Source organism: Antechinus flavipes, chromosome 2 (genome assembly GCF_016432865.1).
Source record: "Antechinus flavipes isolate AdamAnt ecotype Samford, QLD, Australia chromosome 2, AdamAnt_v2, whole genome shotgun sequence".
Taxonomy (NCBI): Eukaryota; Metazoa; Chordata; class Mammalia; order Dasyuromorphia; family Dasyuridae; genus Antechinus; species Antechinus flavipes.
The window spans coordinates 256,641,017-256,658,457 of NC_067399.1; the positions used below are offsets into that span (position 1 = coordinate 256,641,017).

Here is a 17,441-nt window from a genome sequence, read left to right on the forward strand (position 1 = left end):
TGGCAGCAGGCAAAACTGAGGGATAGAATGTCCTTGATTCTAGTAACCATAGCAAGCATGATTTTACTCAGCATTTCTGTTCTAGCAAGATATATAAACTGCCAAGATGCATGGGTCTCAGAAGGCAATCAACATAACCTTGGGTTAGGTTAATATTGTTCTTTTCCTTCTGTTTACTGCATTCTATATCAGGTCGTACAACTTTTCCTGAGTTCATTCCATATATTCATATCCCTTATATTCAAACATTCTACAATTGTAGGCACGGAATTTATTTTCATGTTTTGGCTACAACTTAAAAACTCCTATGAATATTTTGGTATATATAGGGTCTTTTCGTCTTTGAACTCCTAGGGAAACGTTCAATAGTAGAACACTGGATCAAAGGTATATACGAATAGTAACTTTTGGACATAGTTCAACTTTGCTTTCTAGAATGATTGAATCAATACAAAAATGATAAATAATATTAAATATTTACTAAGTGCTTTGTACACATGTGGTGCTAAATGATAAGGATTCAAATACAGAAAAAGAAAATCTGTCCTCAAAGAGTTTACAATCTAATGGGAGAATACAAAATACAAAAGGAAGCTCAAAAGAGTGTGAGAAGGTATCCAATGAGAGGGCATCAGAGAAGTCAGTTAGTGTCAGTCAAAAAAGTATAGTCAAGTGAGATGAAGAAATATCTGAGTTGCGCTTTCCCCTTAAATGGGGCTATGGAGTCCAATCAGAGACAGAAAGTAGTGGTGAGGTGAAGTACCAAAACTGATGGGATCTTAAAAGATGCCAGGTTCTCTTTTAGGGGATGATCCCTTTGTGGTTATTCTGTCTGTTTGGGTCATTGCCCCAACCTAAGTTTCTCTAGACAAATCTTCTGATGTAATCAAGATAAACCTTACGAAAGGCAGTATGGAAAGTGAATAGAGAGCTTTTCCTAGTCAGGAAGATGTGGGTTCAGGTTGTTCTTCTGACACACTGGTGGATGGCTGATTGCTTTGGGCAAGAAAGGCAGTTAATCTCCTTATCTCTGGCAGTTTACTAAGACTCTTAAGATACAGATTAGTTTAGGTTAACATTAGGTGCAAGGAATTTCCTTACTGAGAGCAATATATGTCACTGAACTCACAAGTTTAGTCAAAGAAATTGCTTATGTATTGGATGTGAATAAAATGTGGATAAAAAGGGGTTCCCAGATCCTATACAAATATTAAATATACTGGGTACATTGAATTTACGGGGTATAGTCAGACTATCCCCATACTAGACCACTGAAATAATGGGGTTACCAATAAAAATGATGGGGTATGAATTGATACCCCGAAATATACTAGGATTATAAACCAATGTCACAGATTATCTCAAAATTATTTGTAGACTTCCTCCTCCTCCAAATCAAGGGGCAAAAATGTTATCACACAGCTAAGAATAGACTAAATCCGTAATGATTTTTAGCAAGAAAAAAAAAATTAAGAAAGGAAAAGACAAGTTCCTTAGCAGAGATGCCATTAAGGTATGGCAAGTGAGGGGAGGGAAGAGAGGGGATTTCAGGGCTAATCCTAAAAAGGATTAAATAAACCCTAAAATTTAGGATCCCTGTAGGGATTAGCTAGCAAAGAAGAGAGGAAGGGGATTGAGCCATTGACTGGGGGTTAACTCTAAAAGTGATTTAGCACCTAAAAAGAGTTAGTGAGGAAATTATGGTAGAGTAGGTTTTTTTATAGGGAAAATATAACCTGGGGGTGGGGGATGGGGTGTTATATAACTTAGTTTTCTGATTGGATACAGTTAACTGTGGAATTATGATGCTTTTGTCAATGGAAAGAATTCAGTTAGGAATTCTTCCAGAGACTTCCACCAGGGAAGGGGCTATAATAATGGTCCTACTTACAAAAGGCCTACTCAATTCAAAAAGTCTACTTCTAATCCTGTCAGTGCTCCTCCCTGCTTTTGGGGAGTAACTAGGCTTCCTGATTATTTACAATAATTCAGACTCTCTCTGTCAAGGCCCATCTAACTACCAGGACCTCAACAGGTGAGACATTTTTCCTTTATCCTGCAGAAAACTATAACCTTACTTCTCAAGGGCAGTTACTATTCTTATAGGTTCTAGAGGTATATGTATTCAGTGGATTTGAATTCCTAAAACTATATCTTGAGGTCCCACCAACATATTTCCATTCATAGTAGTCTAGTAGACAAAACTCCAAGCTCTTTACTAAGAGATCCTCTTTATTAAGAAATGCTTTACTCAAAGATCAGATGAGAGGTTAAAAACAAAAGATATAACATATTCTCTCTAAATCTGGGACATACTAACCCATAAATATACATACCTATGGTATCAGTATACATTTATAATAAAAACACACCTGTAGAACCTATAAAGTATTGAGATATACATGTAGGGAATACAGAAGACAAGGCCATTCACCCCTTCAGTACTATAGGGTCCCTGATGTACTTTTCTCTTCTTGTTGAGTCTGACTACTATTTCTTCAAGGCTATTTACCTTTGTTGCAGATATGTGTGGGGAGGGGAGGCCAGGAAGTTGTTTATCTGGGCTTCCTGCATCTTCATTTCTTCAAAGTTCAGTTCCAATCTGCTAGAAGAAATATCCCTTGAATTTATGGTGTATTCTCTATTACTAAAGGATCATACTCCTTGAAAATGCCTCATTCCTTGAGTCACTGTATCTCTCTTTTTTTTTTTTAATTAAAGCTTTTTATTTTCAAAATATATGCATGGATAATTTTTCAACATTGACCCTTACAAAACCTTGTGTTCCAAATTTTCCCCTCTTCCCCCCTCTCCCTTACCTGATGGTAAGCAATCCAATATATGTTAAACATGTTAAAATATGTTAAATTCAATATATGTATATGTATTTATACAATAATTTTTATGCACAAGAAAAATCAGATTAAAAAGGGAAAAAAATGAGAAAAAAACAAAACGCAAGCAAACAACGATAAAAAAAAGTGAGAATGCTATGTTGTGATACACACTTAATTCTCACAGTCTTCTTTCTGGGTACAGATGGTTCATCACAAGATCATTAGAACTGGTCTCATCATCTCATTGTTGGAAAGAGTCCTGTTCATCAGAATTCATCATCACATAATCTTGTTGTCAGGTATAATGATTTCCTGCTTCTGCTCATTTCACGTAAGTTCATGTAACCCTCTCCAAGCCTCTCTCAGATCATCGTGATGATTGTTTCTTACAGAACAATAATATTCCATTACATTCATATACCACAATTTATTCAGCCATTTTCCAACTGATGGGCATCCACTCATTTTCCAGTTTCTAGCCACTACAAACAGAGCTGCCACAAACATTTTTGCACATACAGGTCCCTTTCCCTTCTTTAAGATCTCTTTGGGATAGAAGACCAGTAGAAAAACTGCTGGATCAAAGGGAATGGACAGTTTAATAACCCTCTCAGATTGACTAAGATGACAGGAAAGATGATGAATGCTGGAGGGGATGTGGGAAAACTAGGACACTAACACATTGTTGGTGGAATTGTGAACAGATCCAGCCATTCTGTAGAGCAATTTGAAACTATGCTCAAAAAGTTATCAAATTGTCTATGCTCTTTGATCCAGCAGCATTTCCACTGCATATCTTTATAGAAAATATTTAGCTCTGCTTCCCTAATCATGCTTCAGCTTGTCTTGAACTGGAGAATTCTGTCTCCTAGTAGGTAAATTCATCTGCGACATGCCATAGTCAATAAGGTATGAGGAGAACAGAAAAATCTCCTATTTTCTCTCTATGCTCCTTTAACATAGAACACCACATCACAAAGCTAGACCTAGCCTGAACTCATCCAAACTGACTTGTTATCAAACTCTTCAACTTTCTTTTAAGTCACTCAGGGGTGGGACCAATCCTCCGCATATATGGTCTATAAAAGTCAAAGGATTTTTTTGAACTTTGTAAGGCCATCACTAGATCTGATTCCATCTTAACAACTAGCTTAACACTTCATATTTACTTTTCACTATTTGTGACTGGGGCAGCTAAGTAGAACAGTGAATAGGGTGCCAGATCTGGTTTCAGGAAAAGCTGAGTTCAAATTTGGCCTCAGACACTTACTAGCTTTGTTAACCAAGGCAAGTTAATTAGCTCTGTTTGTCTCAGTTTCCTCAACTGTAAAATGAGCTGAAGAAGGAAATGGCAAACCATTCTAATGTCTGGGATCACAAAGAGTCAGAAAGAATTAAAACAACTGAATAACAACAACATCTATGACTATATTCTGGGCCTTCTGATCTCAAGGTTTAGTCAAAGATAAACTCTCCTCCAGATATAAAAGACCCAGAGCAATTCATGTACTTATTCAGAAATTCACTGAATACTCAAATAGCTCACAAAACACACTAGGGGTTGCTGTCTCCCATAATAATGAATTTGATGCTGTCATTAAATTGATACCTTTGAATTCTAATGAAATCCCTGTAACACAAGAATGTACATAATTATCCCCTCAGACTCATAGTGCCGTTCAGTTACTATTACTTTTCCTGGAAGGTACACATTGTTTGGGGACTTCTGATTAAATAAACTTTTGTTGTTGTTGGACTGGATCTATCCAAGTAATTCATTTTGCTCTCTAAATGAGATGCTGCTCAGGAACTAAATTCATTTTCTTCTTTTTTTCCAAGGAACACAATATTTCAAAAAAAAAAAAAAACCAAAAAACCTGTTTCTCTAAGGAATGTCTGGTATCAAACAACACTCAACTCAAAGGTCTCTCAGAATTTAAATTCTCCCCAGGCAGCACCCAGACATGAGAATTCCTCTCTCAGCTGAGGGGGCACAGACATGTGTATATTTTTTCCTTGTGCTTCAGTAGGGAACTTTCAGTGTCAGAGTTACTGCTATCTGTTAAACTGGGACATCTCTTCTATAAGGCTCTGTTCAATAGCATCGACTGCTTCTGGGTGTTAGAGGAGAGAAATTTCTTTCCATCATTGTTGTACAAAAGAAGACATAAAAGGAAAAAATGACAAAGGAAGATATGAAAAATCAAGCAACTTTCTTTTTTAGACCAAAAGAAATCAGATTTAAAGTCAGTCAATTATCAGGAGGAAGCCCCAGTCAGTCAGTAAACATTAAGTATCTATTATTTGCTAAGAAAGAAGGTAGAAAGGCAAAAGACAGTTCTTGCTGAAGGAACTTACAATCTAATAGGCTAGACAAGATGAAAACATCTATGTGCAAACTATATGCAGGATAAACTGAAAATAATCAACAAAAGGAAGGCACCAGAATTAAGTGGGGGAGGTAGGAAAAGCTTCTTATACATGGTAGGACAGTAGCTGGTATTTGAAAGAAGATATGGAATCTAGGAGGTGGAACTCAACCTGTACCACAGTGGAAAAATACAGATTTCATTGAAAAGTGTACCTGAGATGACTCCAAATCTATAATCTCAAGTTGATTGAGGAAACTCATTTAGAATTTCCTTATAGCTACTTCATCTCTTATCATCTTGACCAATTTGATGGATATGAAGTGATACCTATAAAATTGTTTGAATTTATGTTTTTATTAGTAGCAATTTGGAACATTTTTATATGATTGTTGATTATTTACATTTCTTCCTTTGAAAACTGTCCCCACCAATTTTTCCAGCTTCCTTGTATTCCCTCTCTGGTTTGATGCAATTCTTATATTCAAATAAATTTCAACTTTCTCTTAGTTCTTGACACAACATTCTATTTCTCATCTCTATGTCTTTGTAATAGCTGTCCCCCAGTCTAATGTACACATCCTCTTCATGTCTACTTTAAATAGTCTAGAGTACACTTCTTCTTTATGTCTACTTTAATATCTCTTCCTTCAAGATGCAGCAAATGCATCACCTTCTACATGGAACCAATTTCTCATTTGCTAAAGCCCTCCCTCTCAAACTATTTGATATTTTATTCTCTTTGTGTTCTATCTGTATAGACATACACACATATGTATATGTATGAGTGTATATGTATACTGTTTCCATTATTAAGATTTAAGATCTTTTCAAGGTGTTCCATTCATTATAATTGTACATCTAATACATAGCACAATGCCAGGAATATAGTAGGTAATAAGTAATTCCTAATTAAGTAAATACAAAATAGTAGGTAATAAGTACCTGCTGAATAAGTAAATACAAAATAAATACAAATTGTTTAAAAAACCTTCTGTTAACTTGAATAGAAGCCTAGCCTTGGAGCCAGGAAGGTCTGGAGTCAAGTCCCACTTTTTATACAAACTATTGATATTTAATCTCTCAGAGTTCTAAGTAAACTCTAAGACTATAAATTGCAGAGCAATTCCAGATCTTCAGTGACAGAATAAGTTTTCTCACAGGGAAGCTTCCTATACTAATGAAATTGGAGCTCCAAACCAAAAAAAAGGAATTTTGGGGAGGGAACACTTAACAACTGGGTATCATCAGAAAAGACCCTTAGAAGGTAGCATTTGAGCAGAACCTTAAATGGAACTAAGGATTCCAAGAGAAAAAAGTAAAATGGAATTTCCTAGCTCATTTTTTCTTTCTTTTTTTTTCCTTTTTGCCCCCAAAGTTCTTCTTTTGCCCTTTCCTTTTCTTTTATCTTTCAACTTCATCTAATATAATGGCTTTGATTAATAGTTCTACACAGATCCCTCCTAAGATCTGTAATTCCAATACTGATCTTTTTTATTTCTATTTAACAAATGGACAACTCTACTTAAGTGTTCCTTATTTCAGCTGTCTTTTAAAAATTGAATTATAGTTATTTAAAATCAATATTTCAATTATCAAGCATTTACTTTCTTTTTATCTCATCTACCTTCATTGGGGGGCAAAAAAAGCCTAAACCTTGTAATAACTATACTACCCTAAACATGCCTAATCTTGTCTGAAACCCATTTTTCTTTTCTTTTTTTTTTAAATAACTTTTTATTGATAGAACGCATGCCAGGGTAATTTTTTACAGCATTATCCCTTGCATTCACTTCTGTTCCGATTTTTCCCCTCCCTCCCTCCATCCCTTCCCCCAGATAGCAAGCAGTCCTTTACATGTTGAATGGGTTGCAGTATATCCTAGATACAATATATGTGTGCAGAACCGAACAGTTTTCTTGTTGCACAGGGAGAATTGAATTCAGAAAGTATAAATAACCCGGGAAGAAAAACAAAAATGCAAGCAGTTTATATTCATTTTCCAGTGTTCTTTCTCTGGGTGTAGCTGGTTCTGTCCATCTTTGATCAATTAAGGCTCTCTTTATCGAAGAGATCCACTTCCATCAGAATACATCCTCAAACAGTATCGTTGTTGAGGTATATAATGATCTCCTGGTTCTGCTCATTTCACTCAGCATCAGTTCATGTAAGTCTCTTCAGTCCTCTCTGTATTCATCCTGCTGGTCATTCCTTACAGAACAATAATATTCCATAACATTCATATACCACAATTTACTCAACCATTCTCCAATTGATGGACATCCTTTCATTTTCCAGCTTCTAGCCACTACAAACAGGGCTGCCACAAACATTTTGGCACATACAGGTCCCTTTCCCTTCTTTAGTATCTCTTTAGAGTATAAGCCCAGTAGAAACACTGCTGGATCAAAGGGTATGCACAGTTTGATAACTTTTTGAGCATAGTTCCAAATTGCTCTCCAGAATGGCTGGATGTGTTCACAATTCCACCAACAATGTATCAGTGTCCCTGTGTGGTGATCTTCTTCTTCTCGAAACTCAGCCAGGTGATAAAAGTTCAGATCTTTTATTATTTCCAATATAGCCCGGTTAGCTTAGAGGTCTATCTCTCTGCTTGGTTCCAAGAGCTCCCTCCAAATGTCACCAAATCCAAAGGTTTTGTCCTTCAGCCTCTGCCTCTGCTTTCTTCTGCCTCCAACCAGCACAGAGATGGAATGAATCTCTTGTCTCCTTCACTTGGGGCTCGACTAGCTTTCTGGTGAGTCTTTTAGACCAGCTTGGTCTCAGTGGGGGGCGTGCAGGAGCCCAGCCACCTACCACAGTGGTGTGAGATGAAGATGAATCTGGTTGTCCATTGAACTCTCGACTCGTAGCTTCTTCCTCTGAAAACTCTTCTTCCGCCACCAGCCAGCCAAGTGGAAAATATTCCTTCTTGCCTCGCCTTGGCGTAATTCCGCTGAAATCTCCGCTTGTAGCTTCTTCACTCTGAAGAACTTCTTTGACTGGCCCATTGAAGCTCTATTTATGCTCCTTCAAGAGAGGGATTGTGGGTTTTCTCCTATAGTGCTCTCTGGCCCAAAGAGCTTCAAGGGAGGTGTGAACTCATAAAGTTACAAAGTTTACTTTGTGAAACTGGTACACTTGTGAACTCCAATGAGTAAAGGTGCAAACACAAGCATTGTACTAATTAGTTCTACGTAGTACCTTGTTTCAGGTTCTGCTCAAAACATCTTCTTATAAGATTAGATCAACTCTAATTAGTTAGCAGTTTGTAAGAATTCCAACGTCCCTGTTTTCCCACATCCCCTCCAACATTCCCCATTATCTTTCCCTGTCATTCTAGCCAATCTGACAGGTGTGTAGTGGTATCTCAGAGTTGTCTTAATTTGCATTTCTCTGATTAATAATGATTTGGAGTATATTTTCATATGTCTATAAATAGTTTCAATTTCTTTGAGAATTGTCTGTTCATATCCTTTGACCATTTATCAATTGGAGAATGGTTTGATTTCTTATAGATTAGAGTCAATTCTCTATATATTTTGGAAATGAGGCCTTTATCAGAACCTTTGATTGTAAAAATGTTTTCCCACTTTATTGTTTCCCTTCTAATCTTGTTTGCATTTGTTTTGTTTGTACAAAAACTTTTCAATTTGATATAATCAAAATTTTCTATGTTGTGGTCAATAGTGATCTCTAGTTCTTCTTTGGTCATAAATTCCTCCCTCTTCCACAGGTCTGTGAGGTAAACTATCCTATGCTCTTCCAATTTATTTATCATCTCATTCTTTATGCTTAGGTCATGAACCCATTTTGACCTTATCTTGGTGTACGGTGTTAAGTGTGGGTCAATGCCTAGTTTCTGCCATACTGATTTCCAATTTTCCCAGCAATTTTTGTCAAATAATGCATTCTTATCCCAGAAACTGGTGTCTTTGGGTTTGTCAAACACTATATTATTAAAGTTATTGGCTGTTTTGTCCTTTGAACCTAACCTATTCCATTGATCAACTAGTCTATTTCTTAGCCAATACCAGATGGTTTTAGTAACTGCTGCTTTATAATATAATTTTAGATCTGGTACAGCTAGGCCACCTTCATTTGATTTTTTTTTTCATTAATTCCCTTGAAATTCTTGACCTTTTGTTTTTCCATATGAACTTTGTTGTTATTTTTTCTAATTCATCAAAGTAGTTTTTTGGGAGTCTGATTGGTATAGCGCTAAATCAGTAGATTAATTTAGGTAGTATTGTCATCTTTATTATATTTGCTCGCCCAATCCAAGAGCATTTAATATTTTTCCAGAAACCCATTTTTCTTAATGGCATCACTATACTTTTTCTTTTTAAATAAGTTTTTACTGGTGTTTTTTTTAAATATCATCAAGATTTTCCTCATCATCCCTTCCCCTTTCCTCTCTCAGAAAATTATCTTACATAACATGACATTTTTAAATGAAAAATAAAAAATGGGCTGGCCACATTGTTCGAATATTAAATGTACACTTGCCAAACAAATTATTTTATGGAGAATTCACACAGGGTAAGCACTCACAAGGTGGTCAGAAAAGGGACACTCTCAAGGTATCTCTTAAGAACTTTAGAATTGCTTGTATGACATGGGAGACATTGGCACAGGACTGTCCTATCTGGCATCCCCTCATCAGAGAAGGTGCTGTATTCTATGAGCAAAGCAAAATTGAATTAGCCCAAAGGAAATGGGAAATGTGCAAAACTAGAGAGGCTACCCCAAATGTTCAAATGGACTATTTGTGTGCAATAATGGCAGAGCATTCCAAGCTTATATTGGTCTGATCAGCTACATTAGGATACTCTGTAACTTCATTCTCTCAGTGATGTCATTTTGGTCCTCTTTGATAGCCACAGACAACAAACATGTTTCACAATCATGGACATTCCACCATGGAGTAGAACAGGAGTATCTTTTGACCATGTAATTCTTTGTAATTTTGCAATATTAACTTTTTTTTGGTGATGGTTCTTTCTGTTTACATTTTTGTAGCCATTGTGTATACTGTTTTCTTGACTCTGCTTACTTCTTTCTGCATTAGTCCATATAGATCTTTCCATTTTTCTCTGCTTTCATCATATTCATCATTTCTTACAGTGAGGTAATATCCCATTACAATAAGGTACCATATTTACATATGAATTCTACCAAACATTTAAAGAACAATTAACTCCAATACTATATAAATTATTTGAAAAAATAGGGAATGAAGGACTCCTACCAAATTCCTTTTATGACACACATGGTACTGATACCTAAACCCCAAAATAGAGAAAGAAAATTATAGGCCAATCTCCCTAATGAATATTGATGCCAAAATCTTAAATAAAATATTAGCAAAAAGATTACAGAAAATCATCCCCAGGATAATATACCATGACCAAGTAGGATTTATACCAGGAATACAGGGCTGATTCAGTATTAGGAAAACTATTAGCATAATTGACTATATCAATAACCAAATTAATAAAAACTATATTATCTCAATAGATGCAGAAAAAGCATTTGCTAAAATCCAACATACATTCCTATCAAAAAAAAAAAAAAACTAGAGAGTATAGGAATAAATGGACTTTTCCTTAAAATAGTAAGTAGCATCTATTAAAAACCATCAGTAAGCATCCTATGTAATGGGGATAAACTGGAACCATTCTCAATAAGATCAGGGTGAAACAAGGTTGCCCACTATCACCATTACTATTCAATATCATATTAGAAATGTTAGCTTTGACAATAAAAGAAAAAGAGATTAAAGGAATTAGAGTAGGACATGAGGAAATTAAATTATCACTCATTGCAGATGGTATTATAGTATACTTAGAGAACCCTAGAGAATCAACTAAAAAATTATTAGAAGTAATCTACAACTTTAGCAAAGTTGCAGGATACAAAATAAATCCACATAAATCATCAACATTTTTATACATCACTAACAAAATCCAACAGCAAGAGATACAAAAAGAAATTCCATTTAAAATAACAGTTGATAGGATAAAATATTTGGGAATCTATCTGCCAAGAGAGAGTCAGAAACTATATAAGCAAAACTACAAAACACTTTCTACACAAATAAAGTCAGATCTAAATAATTGGAAAAATATCAAATGCTCTTGGATAGGTCGAAAGAATATAATAAAGATAACAATACTATTTAAACTAATCTATTTATTTAGTGGTATACCAATCAAACTCCCAAGAAACTATTTTACTGACCTAGAAAAAATAACAAAATTCATCTGAAAGAACAAAAGGTCAAGAATTTCAAGGGAATTAATGAAAAGAAAAGCAAATGAAGGTGGCCTTATTGTACCAGATCTAAAACTATATTATAAAGCAGTGATCATCAAAACCATTTGGTAGTGGTTAAGAAATAGAGCAGTAGATCAGTGGATTAGGTTAAATTCACTGAACAAAATAGTCAGTAACTATAGCAATCTAGTGTTTGAAAACACAAAGACCCCAGCTTGAGGATAAGAATTCATTATTTGACAAAAACTGCTGGGAAAATTGGAAACTAATATGGCAGAAACTAGGCACTGACCCAAATCTAACGCTGTATACCAAGATAAATTGAAATAGGTTCATGATCTAGACATAAAGAATGATATAATAAACAAATTAGAAGAATATAAGATGCAGGACAGCTTGGTGGTACAGTGGATAGAACACCAGCTCTGAAGTCAAGAGGACCTGAGTTCAAATCTGGTCTCAGACTTCCTAGCTATATGACCCTGGGCAAGTCACTTAACCCCAATTGTCTCAGGAAAAAAAAAAATGATCCCATTGATTAAGTCAGGACAGGAATGCCTGGGATATAACCAGAAGAACATAAAATAGTTTACCTCCGAGATCTGTGGAGGAGGAAAGAATTTGTGACCAAAGAAGAACTAGAGATCATTATTGATCACAGAATAGATAATTTTGATTATATTAAGTTAAAAAGTTTTTGTACAAACAAAACTAATGCAGACAAGATTGAAAAGAAGGCAATAAACTAGGAAAACATTTTTACATTCAAAGGTTCTGATCAAGGCCTCATTTCTAAAATACATAGAGAATTGATTCAAATTTAAAATAGTTCAAGCCATTCTCCAATTGATAAATGGTTAAAAGATATGAACAGACAATTTTCAGATGAAGAAATTGAAACTATTTCTAGTCATATGAAAAGGTGCTCCAAATCACTATTGATCAAAGAAATACAAATTAAGACAATTCTGAAATACCATTACACTTCTATTAGATTGACTAAGATGACAGGAAAAGATAATGATGAAGGGAATGTGGGAAAACTAGGGCACTGATACATTATTGTTGGAACTGTGAACAGAGCCACCCATCTGGAGAGCAATTTGCAACTATGCTCAGAAAGTTATCAAACTGTGCATACCCTTTGATCCAATAGTGTTTCTACTGGGCTTATATACCAAAGAGATCTTAAAGGAGAAAAGGGACCCATATGTGCAAAAATGTTGTAGCAGCCCTCTTTGTAATGGCTAGAAACTGGAAATTGAATGTATGCTCATCAATTGGAGGATTGCTGAATAAGTTATATTATATGAATATTATGGAATATTATTGTAATGTAAGAAACCAGCAGGATTATTTCAGAGAGGCCTGGAGAGACTTACATGAACTGATTCTAAGTGAAATGAGCAGAAACAGGAGATCGTTATACATGGCAACAACAAGACTATATGTCAATCAATTCTGATGACTGTGACTCTTTCCAACAATGAGATGATTAAGACCAGTTCCAATGAGCTTGTGATGAAGAGAGTCATCTACACCCAGAGAGAGGACCATGTGCACTGAGTGTGAACCACAACATAGCATTCTCATTCTCTTTGTTGTTTGCTTGCATTTTGTTTCCTTTTGCCATTTTTTTCTTCCTTCTTGATCTGATTTTTCTTGTGCAGCAAGATAACTGTATAAATATGTATGCATATATTGGATTTAACATATATTTTAACATATTTAATGTATTGGATTACCTGCCATCTAGGGAAGAGACTAGGGGGAAGGAGAGGAAAATTTGGAACGGAAGATTTTGCAAGGGCCAATGTTGAAAAATTACCCATGTATATGTTTTGTAAATAAAAACTTTAATAAAAAAATTAAAATTAAAAAACCCAATAAGGTACCATAATTTGCGTAGCCATTATTCATTTGATGCGCATCTATTTTGTTTCTAATTCTTTATCACAAAAAGGATTTCTATAAATTTTGGAGTATATGGGAACATTCTCCTCAATAACTTACTTGGGGTATAAATAAGTCCAGCAATGGAATCTCAAAAAGTACGTACATTTTAGTCACTTTAATTGCATGACTCCAACTTTCTAAAATGGTTGTAATGATTCACAACTTCACCATTATCCAATTGGTGTTAATTATTTCTAGGTACCAAAACTTTATCAGGAAAATTGATGTAAATGAACTACCTTACTTTTCCCCCAAAAAAACAAATCTCTTATCCTACTTGTAAAGTAGGATAAAACAAATAGAATTGCCCTTTAGTGGCAATTCCTTTAGTGGAGGAAATTTTGAAGTTAGACATCTTTTCCTGGGTCACAAAATAACGACTCAAGTTCAAGCACAGTGCCATTACATTTTCTTTTACATCCAACCTGTGTTAGTATAAGAAAAGCCTATAGAGGAAACTCTGATGCAGAAATACATTTGCTCACCAAACTGGAGTCTAAGAATGCCTGGGGCACCGAAGGGTAAAAAGACTTCAAGGTCATATAGCAAGTATGTCCCAGAGGCTGGATTTGAAATCAGATCATAACTCAAGCCACAGTTGTCTATCCACCTCTCCATGCAGCTTCTTGCTTTTGCACAATATTGTACTAAATTCATATTAAATCCAAAAAGCTTTTTATTAAGCATCTAAATGCAAGTTAACTGTGATAGGGATACTAAAGCACAACAGCCAGTCTTCAAGGAGTTAATCTTGTTTATTGGACTGAACTAAAAATATCTTCCATTTCTTAGCAGTGGGATCCCCAAATTCCCATAGACCTGAAAGATCACTAAGTCCACCGACAAGACAGAGGCATCCAATGAAAGAAGTGGGGGATTTGCAGGTGTAGATCCAAGCAGCAAACTTGGAGACCGATAACCAAGACTGAAGACAGCGAAGGCCGGGAAGAGGGGGAAGGTCTGGTGGAGAAGTCTGGGAAACTTTCAAGCTACTTTCCCCGCGAGATTTGGCTGGGAATGCTCGGGCTGGTGTGGCCTGGAGGAAGACCCAAAAGTGAACGAGTTAGGTGGCGGTGAGGTTTAGGCGAAGGAGACGGCAGCCCAACCACAGAAAACAAGCTATAATGCAGACGCAATACTATACTGCGGAGTCCTCCGAGTCCCCACACTACCCTCATCTGGACGCCTTTCCTGCCTTTCTAGCCCAGAGCAAGCTAATCTCAATGGTGAATCCGAACTGGGCCGGACTACCCCTAAACCCCACCTGCCTTGTCTATATCACGTGACCCAGCACTCTCCTATCAGAAAGACGGAATTCGAGTGCGGACGTGGCCGGAGGATGCTCTCATTGGATGGTTCCGAAGGAAGGTGGGGCCAGAGCGCAGCTAGGGGCCCCCTAGGGGAAGTGAGTGGCAGCGGGTGGAACTACGTGCAGTGGTGGCAGCTGCAGTGGCTCCGAGACTTCTAGACACCGAGTGGAAGTGACGGACCCCAAGCTTGGCCTCGGCCCTTGCCCCGCATACGGCCCGGACATGGATCCTGCCAGCCAAGGTAGCCCAGGCGGGCGGAGAGCAGGGACGGAGGCCCATACTGTTAGACCGGCCGACTGACTGACGGACAGACAGGCCTCCCGGCCCCGCCTCTGGTCCAGCCCGCCCCTCGGGGCTCCGCCCCCAGCCCCTTTAGCCCTTGACTCCTTTCTGCACTCTGGGCTTCTTCCCTTCCCTCATACCCTCCTCTCGCCCTCTTCTCTTCTGCCCAGATATCCCTGTGGCTCCCAGGCACGTAGCCGCTTCCTCCCCCCCCATATGTGTTCCTCTGTGGTCCCCAACCCTTGTATGTGCCCTTCGGTGCCCCCCACCTTTCTTTGGTAGACCCATCCCCGGCTTCCCTGGTCTCTCCTGTTGGGTTCCCCCATCGGAATTCCTACCTCCTCCTCCAAACACACTCATCGGATGGGGATACGTCTGTCGGCCCTCTATATAACCTTGGCCATCTCCCGAATGTGTCATCTCATCCCTTCCAGCTCTTATTTCTCTGGATCGACTCCCTACTCCCCAACCCCTCCAAAAAAAAAAAAAAAAAAAAAAAAAAAAAAAAATCCAGGTAGCCCAGAATAGAAGAGAACTCGGATTTGGAATTAGAGGACCTGAAATTTTTTGCATTTTGCCCCTGCCTGTTAATAGTACTCTAGGAGGCAAGTTTCTCCGCAGTAATTTCTTTTGTAAAATAAGCAGATTTGACTCGACAATCTCCTTCCTGTTCTGAATCTGATTCTTAAAACCACCGCGAACATTTTCCATCTATCATCTGGGACCCTCTTTGGCTGTTTCCCTTCTTTTCCTGTCCTGTATCTTCCATGATTAATTCCCATCCAGTCTCTCTAAGCCATTTCCTCTTCAGCAACTTTTCAACAGATCTCTTTTCAGTGCATGCACCTCTTCCTTCCCCAGCCTTCTGGGAGTAGCCCTTGAAGTAACCCTTTAGTCTTTTCTTTCCATCATCTTTATTCTGCAAATACTTATTAACTAAGAAACTACATTCAATGATGCCTACCCTCATTTTTTATCACTCCTTTGTCTTGAACTTAGCTCTCTCAGGTTTCCTACCCCACAGTTTTCAGATATTTCAGTCTTCCTTTCAGAAGTTTCTCCTATGTCTTGTATTTTTCTTAGACCTCTTTCTCTTAGTATTTTTAATTTTCTGCTCTCCTTTATTTTCCTCTAGCTTTGATTCAGCTTTCCTTACCCTTGTCTTCCAAATCTTCATCCATGTAGACGTCTCCATCTTTAATTACTTCATTTCCAGACTCCCCTTAAACAACCTAGATTCCTCATTGCCCTCTCCCCTCCCTCCATTTTGTCAATCTATTTTCATGTTTCTTTCCCTGACAGATCTCCCACACAGGAGTTTTCCTTCCTTTGCCCCCCCCCCCTCTCAATCCCCTCCACTCCTTTCCTTCTCTCACTGGTATTTGGAGAATATCTGTAGTAGGTACTTTAAATATAGAATAAGATTTGTAGGGTAGGCATCCAGAATGCTATTGAATAATCACAGTAACTCTTTTCACTTTCATTGTGTTATTTCTCTCCTACTGAGGTCGTCAGGGGGACATTCATCTTGGCCTATATCTGTTTTTAATGTGGGTGTCTAGTGTTATCTAATGAAGGGTAGGAGGAGGTGTAATTGGCAAAGCTGGTGGGTCAAGTTGTAATACTGACACACCTAATCCAGTCTTTCAGAAAAAGCCTCAGTTGTGTTTCAGTAACCTGGTAAAAAGAATATGATAAGAAATCTGAATCATTTTAAGGTTTGGGTAAAAATAAAGTCAGGGGTTTCAGAGTAGAGAGAATGTTTTACATTTTTGACAGATTTTACATCTATCAAAGTTTGGATTGTTTATAGTGTCACTGGGTTTGGGTTGCTTGTTTTTAGTTTGAGATTTCATGTTTTTATATCTCAGTAGGTGAGTTTTTTGTTTGTTTTTAATAATTTAGTGATTGGTATGGGGAAAGTATTTCTTGGTTTCTATTTTCTTTAATTACTACATTCCTCTCCAGAGTATAGTTTTCTAAAATAAAATTGCATCTAGAGAGAGAACTATGGAAACTGAATGTGGATTGAAGCATAATATTTTCACCTTTATTTTTTGTTTTTTTCTTTCTCATGTTTTTTTTTCTCTTTTGGTCTGATTTTTCTTATACAACATAATACATATAGAAATATGTTTAAAAGGATTGCATTTATTTAACCTATATCAGATTGCTTGCTGTCTTGGGCGGGGGAAGGAGAAGAATTTGGAACACAGAATCTTCCAAAGTGAATATTGAAAACTATTTATATATATATTTAGAAAAATAGAATACTATTGGGGGGAAATAAAATTGATGGGTAAGAACTGCAGCAAAATTCAGATGTTCATTTACCTTAATGGTTACCTAACAGATAAAAATGATTAAGCAAAAGAATATGAATTCAACAGAATTTAAATTCAGAATTT

At 36.9% G+C, this 17,441-nt stretch overlaps 1 protein-coding gene across 11 annotated transcripts in view; it reads left to right on the forward strand.

Annotated features, from left to right (window-relative positions):
* The first annotated feature begins 1,866 nt into the window (after positions 1–1,866).
* The window catches only part of TPD52L2 (TPD52 like 2), a 44,275-nt gene continuing 28,700 nt past the window's right edge, over positions 1,867–17,441 (forward strand). For 3 of the 11 annotated variants that reach the window (XM_051976801.1, XM_051976806.1, XM_051976807.1), the window contains exon 1: positions 13,934–14,992. In XM_051976801.1, coding sequence (XP_051832761.1) covers positions 14,974–14,992 — 19 coding nt within the window. In that variant the 5' untranslated portion in view covers positions 13,934–14,973. Of the gene's footprint in view, positions 2,036–13,931; positions 14,993–17,441 lie in introns of those variants that run through there. The other 8 variants (XM_051976800.1, XM_051976802.1, XM_051976805.1 and 5 more) reach the window with 6 other exon arrangements.